Source organism: Spermophilus citellus (assembly GCF_964194105.1).
Source record: "Spermophilus citellus genome assembly, chromosome: 4".
In the NCBI taxonomy this organism is placed as follows: Eukaryota; Metazoa; Chordata; class Mammalia; order Rodentia; family Sciuridae; genus Spermophilus; species Spermophilus citellus.
In genome coordinates this window covers 165,607,400-165,621,525 of record NC_138185.1, presented here as the reverse complement: position 1 = coordinate 165,621,525, position 14,126 = coordinate 165,607,400, and the positions used below count along the sequence as shown (strand labels likewise).

Below are 14,126 nucleotides of genomic sequence, written 5' to 3'. Positions count from 1 at the left end.
AAGGATGATTCCAGTTGCTGACTTCACTCAGCTGAAACTATCATGTACTTCAATGTTATCTGTAGATCACTCCCAGCTAGTCTGAAAGTATCTCATTGCAAAGATCTTGCTTTTCAGACTTTGCATTAGCAGTATTAGAAAAGCATCTATGTTGGACAAGAATTAGGTGAATGAGTACGCTAAAAATATTAGGAGTAATTCTATGATCTAATGAGACATGTAGCCTAGAGTACAAAGTCTACAGATACTGTTCTCCGCAAGCTGTTATCAAAAAGAACAGAAAAAGGAGGGAGACAAGAGGAAGCCGGCTTCTCGCTTGCTTTCTACCTATTGTACAACTAGGAAGCTGACAATAAAGTTTATTTGAGCGTCGACGTGCCCTGACGTAACTCCGCCTCCACATCCCGAGCCGCGATTGGTGAAGGTTTGCCGGCGGCCTGCGTTCTTAAGCCCCGATTGGTGAAGGCCGCCATCATTCCGGAGCGTCCCGGCGCCAGCCCGCCCTCTCGCCGCGTCGCCGGTGCCTGCGCCGCCCGCTCCACCTCGCTTCTCCTCTCCGGGCGAGGCCCGGGGACCTGAGTGAGAAGCGGGGACCATGTTCCGACGCAAGCTGACGGCTCTCGACTACCACAACCCTTCCGGCTTCAACTGTAAAGGTGAGGCGGCGGCCCCTAGCCGGCCGCTTGGCCCTGACCCGGGCGGTGGACGCACCCCCACCGGGACCCTTGGCGGCCTTGTACCCCTCTCGGGGATGAGGGGGCCTTTGGGCCCCCTTTCTCGGGGCCGCCACACACCTCTGCCCTCCGCCGCGCCCCGAGGTCGGAGCCCCTTCACCCATTCCTGCCTGAGCATCGCCACTTTCTCTACTTGATAACTCTAGACTCCCCTACCCCACCCTGCAAACACCCAGCTCCTTTGCACACAAAAGGGAAAGCGTTTGCCTTTTTCTTATTTCAAAGCCCCAGAGTTCACCAGGTGTTGGGTAATACCTTGAGCATTTGTTGTGGGCCAGCAGTGCTGGATTCTGAGAAAGGTGCTGAGTAACTTGAAGACAAGCTCACTGCCTGCCAGAGCTAAGGGATAGGGGTAGGGATAGGAGACAGAACTACGGAAACAGTTTAGGATCAAAACAGTACACAATGAAATCCAGCACCCACAGGGTAAGAGATTAATAAAGTTGTGTGGGTCGTGCAAAAAAGTAGCAGATGAGCCGGGAGGTTGAATTGTGTAAATAGAAAGGTATTGAAGATTTTGCAGCATTAAAGTTTTGAAAAGTAATGACATTGCTGCCCATTATTACTAACCTATCTATACTCATTTTGTTCAGTTGTTTTTGATCTCTGGTCGACTAGGAAGTTTAAAAGGGATCATCAAGTTCAACTTGAGATATTGTACTCAAGTCATTATATTAGACTCACAAGTTGGGAATAATTTCAAAACAGGTTTCTTTGATCTCCTGTGGAATCATAGTGAATTATTGTATCTTGTTTTTGTACTTTGCGTTTGAATTTAAAAAAAAAAAAGGTTCAGTGGCAGTAGAACTTAGATCTGGATTTGAATCTTTGAGTATCAGTTTTCTGATGTGTAAAATGGGGATATTATCCACCTCAAAGGGTATTGGATGCAGTCAGGTGAGGTGGCACATGCTTGTAATCCCAGTAACTGTGGCAGAAGGATCATGAGTTCAAAGCTAGCCTCAACAACTTGGTGAGACCCTGTCTCAAAATAAAAAGGGCCGGGGATGTGGTGAAGTGCACCTGGGTTCAGTTTACCGGTTAAAAAAAATATATATAGGAAGAATTAAAATAAATATACACTGTGCACTTAATGTGCAGTAAGCATTACGTGACAGTAATAGTCATAGTGTTTCCTTTCTGAATTTATTATTTAATTTCTTAATTGGTTTTTTTATTACTTATTGTTTATTTTACTTTGTTATAATTTCATAGTTGCCCAGTCTCTCTCTTCTCCCTCAAAGGAACTGGAATAGTACTAATACTTGAATAGCAAAACTATGTGCTTGTGCACTATTTAACAATATTTCACTTAATCTTCAAAACAACACTATGAGGTAAGTCCATTTTTTAATCCCCATTTTGTAGCTAAAGAAACTAGGGCACAGAAAATGTAGGTGATCAGCTCATGTTCACAATCAATTGTAAGTGTCTGGGCTTTTTAAATTCGCGTTGAGATTTGATTAGATCGTTGTTAATCTGTAGCTCCAGGAGTCTATACTTGCAACTCCTGCTTCTATTGGCTCAGTTAACTTATCATTGTGGGATTAAGAAAATTCCACAAGACCATTTGTGAAAAAGGAAGTATTTTATCAATGTTTCTAGTGATTTATATAATATTTTGATTGCAGATGAAACAGAATTTAGAAACTTTATTGTTTGGCTTGAAGACCAGAAAATCAGACACTACAAGATTGAAGACAGAGGTAATTTAAGAAACATCCACAGCAGTGACTGGCCCAAGTTCTTTGAAAAGGTAAGGAATTAGGAAGTAAAATAAACATACAGAGAGCTTTTCTAAACTATATGAAGGTGACCTTAGAATTACTTTTTCTTTTTTTTGGCACTGGGGATTGAACTTGGGCACTCAATCATTGAGCCACATGCCCAGCCTGTTTTATATTTTATTTAGAGACAGGGTCTCACTGAGTTGCTTAGGGCCTTGATAAGTTGCTGAGGCTGGCTTTAAATTCACTATCTTCTTGCCTCAGCCTCCTGAGCTGCTGGGATTACAGGTGTACACGCTACTGTGCCAAAGCTTATTTTGCTCTTTAAAGATATAATAATGATAAGTGTTAGAAAAGCAGATTTCAGGGGTTTAGCTTTTTTCTTACCATGTTTCTTTTGATTTTAGTGCAAATTCTCCTCCTACCAAGCTTGAGTATTGATAATTTGGGGCGGGGGGGGGGGAGGGGGGGGCAGGTGGCCTTGGGATCTTGACAATCTTATAAATGAGGTAGAAATAGTTTCTTCAGAAACGTTGTGAAGTTTCTTAAATAGTGGAATATATTCTTTAAATGTAAATATATTCACTTAGTGGCCAATATCAATTTTAACATTGGACAAAAATAAATAAATAAATAAATAAATAAAATGCAGCAATGGTACACTTTTAGTAGTCTTTCTTTTTATTTTACTTTATTTTATTTTATTTGTACCAGGAATCGAACCCAGGGGCAGTTAACCACTGAACCATATCTCCATATCCCCAGCCCTTTTTAAATTTTATTGAGACAGGGTCTTGCTGAGTTGCTTAAGGCCTCGCTAAATTGCTGAGGCTAGCTTTGAACTCACAATTCTCCTGCCTCAGCTTTCCGAGCCACTGGATATTTCTTATATTAAAAGACATTGGCATGCTCGAAAATTAGACTATGTTATATTTATGCTTATATTTAATGTTCTGTGTATGATATGAAATCCTGTATATGATAGAAGCAGCCTATAAATATCTATGTTCACATCATATTTTTGTGACTAGAATAAAGTTTCCCATTGACTTAATTTTATAATATTTTTGTAGAAAAATTTGTTTTCAAATTAGGTAAAAGTCACATTTTACAGTGTCATTATTTACATTAAACATTTTCATCAGCTGTATTACTTAAATGAGTAAGGGCACCCGTTCTCCCTAGAATCAACCAGTAATTTTATGAATTAGGGAATTCTATAAGTTATACACCAGTATTATCCCCTTGGGCAAGTTTATGAACCTTTCTGTCTCAATTTTAAGTAATGGGCATTACAGTGGTACCTATTCCATAGGGGTGGCTTTGTAGTAGTGATAGACCTATATACCTATTTACAGAAGTGCCTGGCCAATAGCAGGTACTGTATAATTATTATTGTCACTGTCTTTACTTCTACTGGATTATTTTCCTTTACCCTTAAAAATATTTAAAACAATTCTAATGGGCTTGTTAAGGCTTTGAAATACATTGTTAGGATTTTGCATTTGTTTATTTTACCTTTTCTGGCCCATTCACATGTAAAACAATACACATGTAAAAGGGTATTTGAAGAATAAAAACTTTCCTGATATAAAACACACAAATGAGATAAAGTAGAATAACTGGAAGATAAGTATATCAGAACTTACCCAATAGATGATCATATAGTTTGTCTTATGGGAATGTTAATGTCATTGTATAAAATATATATAAAAATGTTTCTTTCTAATTATAGGCACGTGCCTGTGTCTGAGACCTTTTGCTCATTTTTAAATCATGAGTTGAATCCTTTAAATGTTTTCAGTATTGACTATTTGGGGAGGGGGCCATGACAAAATATTGTGAAGGAGGTGATTATTTTTTTAAATAAAGGAACAAAATTTGAGGGTAGAAAATAAGTTATGATTAAACATAATAATTCATTAGTTATTCCTGAAAGGATTTCCAAAGGGGCAGAAGTTTAGTAGCATTGTTGCTAGAATTCAGTTTTCACTTCCTAAGAGACTTATTTGAAGGATACCACTCATCTTGATATGCTTTCAGATGTTTACTTGGTTACAGCTTATGTGTATGTTATATGATTTACTCTATTCATAGCATTTCCATAACATGAAAGTTATAATATTGAAGTTTAGATAATAACTAATTTATTTATATATCATTCTTTTTAAAAATGTCCCCTTTTTATAAATTACTCTTTATGTACTGAAGTCTGCAATTAGAAAGTTTAGATTCCCATCCCAGATCCAAGTTGTGTAATCACAGGCTAAAACTGGATAATATAATCAAATTGGACCTTTAATTATTTTTTTTTCCCCTCGTCTTTACAGTATCTCAGAGATGTTAACTGTCCCTTCAAGATTCAGGATCGACAAGAAGCAATTGACTGGCTTCTTGGCTTAGCTGTTAGACTTGAGTATGGAGATAACGGTATGTTTTTTTGGAGTATGTGTGTTCTTTTTTTAAGAGAAAAGAAAGATGGGAAAGAGGGAATATGAAAATACAGGGAACTTACCAATTTGTTTCTGTCTTACATTGTTTAATCTTTGGGTTTTTTGTTTTGTTTATTTTGTTTTGTTTGCACTTCTGGGGATTAAACCCAGGGGCACTCTACTACGGAGCTTTATTTGCAGCCTTTTATTTTTTATTTTGAGACAGGGTCTTGCTAAGTTGTCCAGGCTGGCCTCAAATTTGCTGTTCTCCTGCTTCAACTTCCCAAGTAGCCAGAATTATAGGCATGTGCCTGTGTCTGGGACCTTTTGCTCATTTTTGTCACAAGAAGTTAAAAGCACTTTATATATAGTCTTTTATTGATATTTGCATGTATCTTTTAGATTTTGGAAATTTTTTTGTAGAAGGCTGTTTGCCTTTTCAACAAAGTAACGTTACTTTGGTAAACTTTACCAACTTTCACAGTCTACACCTTAACCTTTTAAGTTAAATTGTTTCTGGTATCCCAAAATTGATGGGATTTTGAGGTGTTGGTTGCAGCAGTTATCCCAGGAGACTGAAAAGCATGTGTAATGCTAATGTACGTTCATACACTATAGATCACAATTGTGCATTGTGTTTAATGTTGTAACACATACTTTTGTTATTAGAAACTTCTTAGTATTAATATGTAGAGTAAAAACAGTTTTTCATTAAACTCATGTTTCCTCTCAGTAAATTTCACTTTTGAGAAGGCTGCCCAGGTTTGAATGCGAGATCTGATCCATCTTATCTACATCTTTTGTATTTTGTTTTTCATTTTAATGATACTGTCAGTTACAGTCTCTTAATCATTTCCTTTTGAAGTCTCTTTGATAACTCTGGCTTTATCCTTTCCCTCCTGTCCTACCACTATTAATCTTTTGCCTTGTTTGCTATATCTTAATTTCTCCATTCTTGCCACTATCCTCCTATTTTTGCTTCTTGTTACTTTCTGCTGAGGTTATTGTAATATTTTTAAAGTAGTCTGCTGTGAGTGTTACTCTACAGTCTTAGCTGCATAATCTACCAGCTCACTTTCTGAAATGTGAATCTGTTTTAGAGTGCTACTTCCTGAACAGCTTTATTTATGTATTTTAAAACATCATGGTTTTCCCATTTTCTACAAAAGGAACTTTAAGCTCCTTAGCTTGGTATTTCAGTCTATCTGTACACATTTAGCAGTAATTTTCACCTTAGCGGTAATATCCTTATAGCTTTTCATGTCTATCTTCTAACTCACTTGCCACTTTCCATTTTGCTACTATGTCTTATTTGCCCCAGTAAATTGTGAGGTTTATTCCCTTCGTGGTACCTCTCTTAGTTTCTGTTGGTATTTTAACAAAATACCACAAACTCAATGACTTAAAACCCAATTTATTATCTAATTTTGGAGTCAGAAGTTCAACATTAGTCTCCAAGTTGTCAGCAGAGCTGGTTCCTTTTGGAGGCTGGAGGAGAAAATCTGTTTTCCTTTTCCACCTTCTTGAGGATATCTGTCTTCCTTGACTCTGGCCCTTTTCTTCATCATCAAGTCTAGCAGCATAGCATCTTCCAGTTTTTTTCTGCCTCTCCTTCCATTGTCATCTTGTTCTCTGACCCTTCTGCCTTCTTTTTCCATAAGGACATTGTGATTACAGTGGACCCTCTTGAATAATCCAGGATATTCTCCTCATCCCACTATCCTTGATTTAATCACACACAATTTCCTTTTGCCACATAGGGTAACATGAAGAGGTTCTAAGTACTGGGAGGAGGAGGAATTCTATCTCGTACAGTACCCATGAGGTTCATGCTTATAACAGATCCTTATCAACTTTAGTAATTGCTTGGCAAATGCAATGTCTGAATATTCACATGTGTTGATTTGGAGCATCACCCAGTTGGTTTTTTGGGGGGTGCCTCAGATTTAAATTTCAGAAGCATTATGGCACAGATCTAGGGAAAGCTCTCTGATTTGAGATTTTATTCCTTTCTTTTTTTGTGGGGGTAGTACCGGGGATTTAACTCTGGGGCCCATGAGCCATATCTCCAGCCCTTTTTTGTATTTCATTCAGAGACGTTCTCACTCAGTTGCTTAGCGCCTTGCTGTTACTGAGGCTGGCTTTGAACTCAAGATCCTCCTACCTCAGCCTCCAGAGCTGCTGGGAATACAGGCATGCATCACCGCATCCGGCTTTCTTTACTTTCAATTTTAGTTTACAAGGAAAATATGCATTTGATACTTTAGAAAATAAATGTAATCCTATGCTTTGTAACCTTGGTAGTGTTAATTGATTTTTTAGGACCTTTTAACAATTCTGCTCTGAATCAGTAAGAACTGTATGAGCTAATTTTTAATAAAGTATTCTCCACCTTATGAAAACTGTTTTTCTGCTATTCCAAATAAGTTTGTAGTCACATATCAATTTATTTGTTTTACTCTTGTTTATTCCATTCTGTTTTTATAATCTCAGTCTTCAGTGGTAGCTGCCACATGATAGTGTATCCCAACAGTTGACTACAAGTATGTACATTTGTTTCTCAGTTATAGCAGTCTTTATTAATGAATAAAACAAGCTTGTATATGAAATATAGTGATTTTTATACTAAAAAATAGTGGAAAGGTAAATGGTATCAAACATTTAAAAATCTAAACTAGAAACAAGTTTTATTTAATAATAAAATTTAAAGTTATAAGAATACTTTTGAAAATTGGTTGAAGTAGTAATGCTTTTCTTTTTCAGCAGGAGGCGCTCATGTTCTTTTGAGGTTTTACATTGATAGGTTGCCACCTTTTTGACTTTTAAGCTTTCTTAAATTTGCTGAAACAATTGTGAAGTTTTTATTTGTACCTTACCACTATATATATAAAGCTATAATTACATTCTCTTCTGTTAGATTTTCTATAGTTAAAAAAAATAAGTTTTCTTGAATGAAATATTTTATGTTTATAATCATCTGGGCTCAATTGAATTCAGAAATAATTATTTATTTTACCTTAAGTTGCCATTCTATAAATTATATTTTTGCCTGTTTTATAGCTGAAAAATACAAGGATTTGGTACCTGATAATGCAAAAAATACTGACAATGCAACTAAAAATGCAGAGCCGTTGATCAATTTGGATGGTAAGTATTAATTATAAAATTGATCATCATTTTTGGTTTCTTACATATGTTTTACTTCCTGGAATGAAGTTCACATTTAACTTGGTGCCATTAAATTAAGACTGCTTTATGTAAATAGTATTTATGTTGACATTTTATTCTTTGTAATGTTTTTGTTTGTTTTGTGGTGCTGGGGATTGAACCCAGGGCCCTATGCTGTTCTTTAATTCACTCCGAGTAGTTTGGGGTTTCAATTTATATTTAATCATGCAGGTCATTGTTTGCCTTCCTGGGTGTATAAATTTTACTTTTTAATTCAATTATAGTATGACACAAATGATAAAATTTTCCATTAAGTCGCACATGTCAGTAATTATTTCCCCTTTATGAAAGTATGAAGAGTTTAATTACCTAGATTATGATATGTTAAATTATGAGTTATTTTTGTGAATGAATAAGCTTGTACATTCCATGCTTGTATATGCTGCTTAGAGAAAAGTTTTGAGGCAAACTCTTCATTGAAGGGATCTTTCTGTTAAAATTAGTAACTTTGGGAAGAAATGTAAATTAAAAGTGCCACAAAAATGAGACTTGCAGAGTTACAGAACAAATCTAATGCAAGTTAGCTAGTCACATATTGGTTCTGTTACTTGTGAAATGTATTAATAGGGAATCCATTTATCTCATTTACCTAATCATTGGTACTTTACACTTCTTTTTTCTTATTAATATAAAAAAAATGACATTAGAAAATTTTAAAATCTATTTTGCAAGCTTTTATGTCTGCAGAGCTACATAATTTATTTATTTTTAATCTTTCATAGTAAATAATCCCGACTTTAAGGCTGGTGTGATGGCTTTGGCTAACCTTCTTCAGATTCAGCGTCATGATGATTACCTGGTAATGCTTAAGGTAAGCTTCATATTTTTGATTCTTGGGAGAAACTGTATAGAGGAAAATCTTCGCTTTTTAAAATACTATTTATTGATATTTATATTTATGGTTGAGTGACCAGAATACAGTTGAGAAATATGGGGCATAATGTAGATTGTCCAGTAATAATTAAAGTGCTTTATACTGCTTTGTTTTAACATAAAAAATTGGAAAGATTTTAAATTTTCTAATGCCAATTTTTTGATGTTAATGAGAAAAGGCGGTGTAAAGTACCAATGATTAGGAAAGTGAGTGAGATAAATGGTTTCACTGGAAAGTGTTAAAGATGTGCCTATCACTGTGCTAAATCTTTGCAAAGGTAATCTCATACAGTCCTCCCAGTAATCAATAGAGGTAGATACTAACATTCTATTTTTAAAAAATGTATTCAGAGAAATGTAAATAAGACAATGACACAGAAAATCATAGAGCGAGAAACTGAATCTAAGTACTCTGACCCAGTAGCCCATTCTTTTTCCTACATTAGTCCACTTCTCAGTTCTTTTAAGGATTCATGGTCTGTATTCATTAAGATAGTGGAAAATGCCCAAATTAATAATGTTGAATTTAAGATATCAGAATTGGAAATTATTTTAGAAGTTATTATTAATATAAGAGATTAAAGAGCATTGGGCTAGACCTTGTACATGACTATTACTTTAAACTACTGTGTAATAAATTGAATAATTAAATTTTACCCTACCCTGAAGAGATTAAGTCATAGTTGTCCTACTTTTTAGAACTATATGTATTATATGGCAATTTTAACAAGGGAAATATTATCCTGTTCTTAGCTCATTATAGTTCTCTTTTTTTTTTATTTTTTAAAGAGAGAGTGAGAGAGAGAGAATTTTTAATATTTATTTTTTAGTTCTCGGCGGACACAACATCTTTGTTGGTATGTGGTGCTGAGGATCGATCCCGGGCCGCACGCATGCCAGGCGAGCGCGCTACCGCTTGAGCCACATCCCCAGCCCCTCATTGTAGTTCTCTGTACTGAATCTGAGTGTTAACTTAGATTTTCTTTGCCCAGATTGAATACCAAAAGACAATTTTTTTTTTAATTTAGCTTCTTCAAATGCTTGTTCTTCATTCAATTATGTAAAATTCATTGGAATAGTTCTACAGTGGATATGTCCTTTTTAGTTATAAACTAAATGAGGAGAAACAGACAATGCATAGCATATTTAGAGTATTTTTGTTAGATTTCCAAAACCAGTAAATAGGAAAAATACAAATGAGCTATAACAAAAAACTTTATAAAATTCTAGTCTCAGCTACCTGTTTATTTCCCAGGGGTTTTTTTAAAGAGGTATTTAAAAAATGATGATATAGAAAGCATCTTAGTAGGTTTGCCAGGTGTAAGAGTCAACATTAACTGGTAACCAATCACCATTAAAAATGTTTTAAATTTTTTAAAAATGTTTTAATTATCTTTTTCAGGTATAGCATTTGCTTTTTATTAAAAAATAATTTTTTTAGTTGTAATTGTTATCTCCCCAATTTTAAATTCCATTTTAAAAAATCTTGTCCTTCAGAATGTTGAAAACTTAATTACTATGAAGTGATAAACACAAGGTATAAAACAAGCATTATTATATGCTACCCTTTGTGGCAAAGATTCTGTGTTTGTAAATGCATGAGCAGACTTACAACTTCAGAGTCTTTTTAGATACATAAAAATCTGGTAACAATGATTGTTCTTTGGAGGGATGGCTAGGCATAGAAAAGAGACATACTTTTTACCACATACCTTTGTTTAAAAAATTTTTTTAATATATATATATATATTTTTTTAGTTGTCAGTGGACCTTTATTTTATTTATTTAATGTGGTGCTGAGGATCGAACCCAGTGCCTCACACATGCTAGGTGAGCACTCTACCATGGAGCCACAACCCCAGCCCCTAAAAAAATTTTTTTGATCACGTATGTATAAATAAATAATACATCTATTCAAAAAAGCGTTTTGAATTACTATTAGTATCCTTATTCCCTAGATTCAGAGAAGGATGAATTATAAATAGTAAATGCAATATTTTTTTATTTTCTTAAGGCAATTCGCATTTTGGTTCAGGAGCGCCTAACACAAGATGCAGTTGCTAAAGCAAATCAAACAAAAGAGGTATGTTTATATAAATACTAAATCAATTATTAGTGAGAATTTCTTCTTGTATAGCCATGAGTTTAAACGTTGTAAATATCTGCTTAAGATATTCATTCTGTGTTAAATAGCATAAAGAAAGGATTTCATATTTAATTGTGATTCAGTTTAGTTCTTAAGCAAATTTAGTGTATCCAGTTGTTGGGAATCAGTTGAGTAATATATGAACTTCATTTTTATCCTCTTTTCTACCTTAGAAAAGCTCTAAATGCTTGTGTGCAGTCTGCAAACTACTGCACATGCCCAGTTGAAGCTCATTTAAAAAGATTTAAAATTGAGAAGGATTGGATTGTTTGATTCATAGTAGAAAATAAAAGGGCATATCTTCAGTTACCAGTTAATTTTCTTTTTTGAGATAAGTTCTGTCCTTGGATCATTTGTTCAGTATATCTTCCCTATACATAAAGAATACTTTGGGGATTTTTTTTTGATTATCTATCAGAAATCCAAACATTCCTAAAGTTTATTGACCATGAGATAGTGCAGAGAATGTCCTCAGGAGTTAGAGGAGGAACTATAATCTCTATAGACAGTTCTGTCCTACTGAATAGATGTTGCAGTGAATACTTTGGGCACACTACCATTCTGGACTTTGGTCTCCTTTCCCCTCTGATGTCTTTTGTCCTCTGACCCCTTTAGCAAGACCTAGTAGTGTTAAAAGGTTACTTACACCAGGGCAGTGTAGTCCTTTATGAAAGACCCTCAGTTTTATTCTCTAGGTTTTTCTTGACTTAATTATGTATGAATGGGGCCAGTAGAACTTGGCTTAAAATCAGCTTATTTCACTCACTCTATAGAACAGATAGTAAATTGTTCTGGCATAATGTAATCATTCATTTAGCAAAACTATGTCTTTAGTTTGGAAGGCAGTGTGAATAAAGGAATAGCCAAATCTTTTTGCCCTTGTTTGCAAAGTAAAATTTAGTTTTATTTTCAGTACTCCAAATTCTAGTTTTAGTGTCGTCTTAAGATACCAGCCTATAATGACATAGTAGAGAAATTCTTATAGTTTAGTCTTTGTAACTATTCATAACTAGTATTTAAGGCATAATTTTCACAGATAGCTATTTCTCAGTGGTCTGTTGGCAGACAAAAGGAAAACTCCAGCCTGTGGTACCAGACTGACAGAGCCACTCAGTACAATTGCACTCTTTATTTTGCTCACTATACTTTCAAACCCATTTGTTTTGTCACTTTTATATCTTGTTTGTTAGCTATTTTAAAGCAGATGGTACCTAGGTAGGTGTACATTAATAGATTAAGTAAGAATTGAGCAGTAACTAAAGTATTTACATAGCAACATTGAAAGTATAGGTAGTTGGGTTTTGTTGTTTTACTAGTAATGATTATATATAATATAATCAAAAAAGCCCTGGCATCATTTTTGATAGTTATTGTGAAGTCTACAATTTAGCATCATCGTAGTTGTCATCTTTGGTCTATCTATATGTTGGTGCTGACTAGTTAAATGCTTTTTTTTTTTTCCTTCCAGATAAACTGTTGAAAGTTTAATTATGTAAATACTCTTGTAAACATAATGCTGGCTTAATAAAAACAGCATATTTTTAGATAGGTTTGTGCACTTTTAATGACAAATTAAGCTGGGCATAGTGGTACACTACTGTAGTCTCAGCACTCAGGAGAATCCCTTGAGTCCAGAAGTTTAAGACTAGTGTGGGCAATATAGCTAGACATCTCACAAAAGAAAAAGCCAGTGTGGTGGTACATGCTTGTAACCCCAGCTACTCAGGAGGCTGAGACAAGAGGATCACAAGTTTGAGGCTAACCTTGTCAATTTAGTGAGACCCTATCTCCAAAAAAAAGGGGGGGGGGGGCTAGTGGGGTGTAACTCAGTACTTGCCTTTCATGTGTGAGGCCCTGGATTTAATACCCACTACTACTGGGGGGAAGAAAACACTAAAATAAATGTGCTAAAAGAAAAACTATTTTTCCTGGAGGAAAATACTAAAGGTATTCCTATCCCATTTGCCTGTACGCTAACACTCTTTGAAACTAAATGGAACAACAGCAGCCAGTTCAACCTTCTTTCCATAGCAGTAATGACAAAACACTGCTACAGTATTTTGCAGTGCTAGGGATTGAATCCAGGGCCTTGCACATGCTAGGCAAGCACTCTACCACTGAGCCATACTGCCTGCCAAAGATTTATTGGTTTACAAGCTTGGTCTAAAGGCCTGGATGGGCTGTAGAATTTCCAGTACATTTAAAGCTATTCTCTCTAGTTATTGTAATAGGGAAAAACGTAATTGCAAGGCAGATTTCAGCAAATGATTCTTAGGCCCCTGACCATTACAGCTGAAAGTAGCAGAATAGCTGCTTTTTACAGTTTCTTATGAGAAGCAGTTATTTTTAACTGTAAACTCATTTTGTCTTTTTTTTTTTTTTTTTAAGGGCTTGCCTGTTGCTCTAGACAAACATATTCTTGGCTTTGACACGGGAGGTATGTGACTTTTGTTTTAATTCAAACTCTTCTTAGACTCTTAAAAATGAATAAATAGTCTTAAAAGCAACAATTATGTATTGATGCAGTGTTTTTTCCTTACAAAACAGATGCAGTTCTTAATGAAGCTGCCCAGATTCTGCGATTGCTGCATATAGAAGAACTCAGAGAGCTACAGACAAAAATTAATGAAGCCATAGTAGCTGTTCAGGCAATTATTGCTGATCCAAAGACAGACCACAGACTAGGGAAAGTTGGAAGATGAACACTTTAGGATTTTAGCTTCTTACCTACTTAGTACAATTGGGAACCATGTACACTTCTGGCATGTGTTTGGAAATCAAATGTCACATTTTCAAGGGAGGAATTCCAGAAAATTGACTGTTCTAGAGATTTACCACCATTGCTTTTTTTCTTTAATAAAGTTTGGGAAAGTGGAGTGTTTTTTGTTTTGTTTTTTAAACTATGTACTTGTATAATTAATGTGTACTCCTTTGTGGTTGAGATGCATGCCAGTCCCCACCTTGTCACAGACAGTATAGATCCTTA

General features: G+C 35.3%; 1 protein-coding gene across 1 annotated transcript; it reads left to right on the top strand.

The window, feature by feature from the left end:
* Positions 1-475: 475 nt before the first annotated feature.
* On the top strand, positions 476-14,016 carry RTRAF (RNA transcription, translation and transport factor). Its single transcript, XM_081291271.1, has 8 exons — positions 476-656; positions 2,366-2,490; positions 4,792-4,891; positions 7,954-8,040; positions 8,844-8,932; positions 11,009-11,077; positions 13,529-13,577; positions 13,688-14,016. Exons 1-8 carry the CDS (start codon positions 596-598, stop codon positions 13,840-13,842), a joined length of 735 nt encoding a protein of 244 aa, XP_081147397.1. The 5' UTR covers positions 476-595; the 3' UTR covers positions 13,843-14,016.
* The last annotated feature ends 110 nt before the right edge of the window (positions 14,017-14,126 follow it).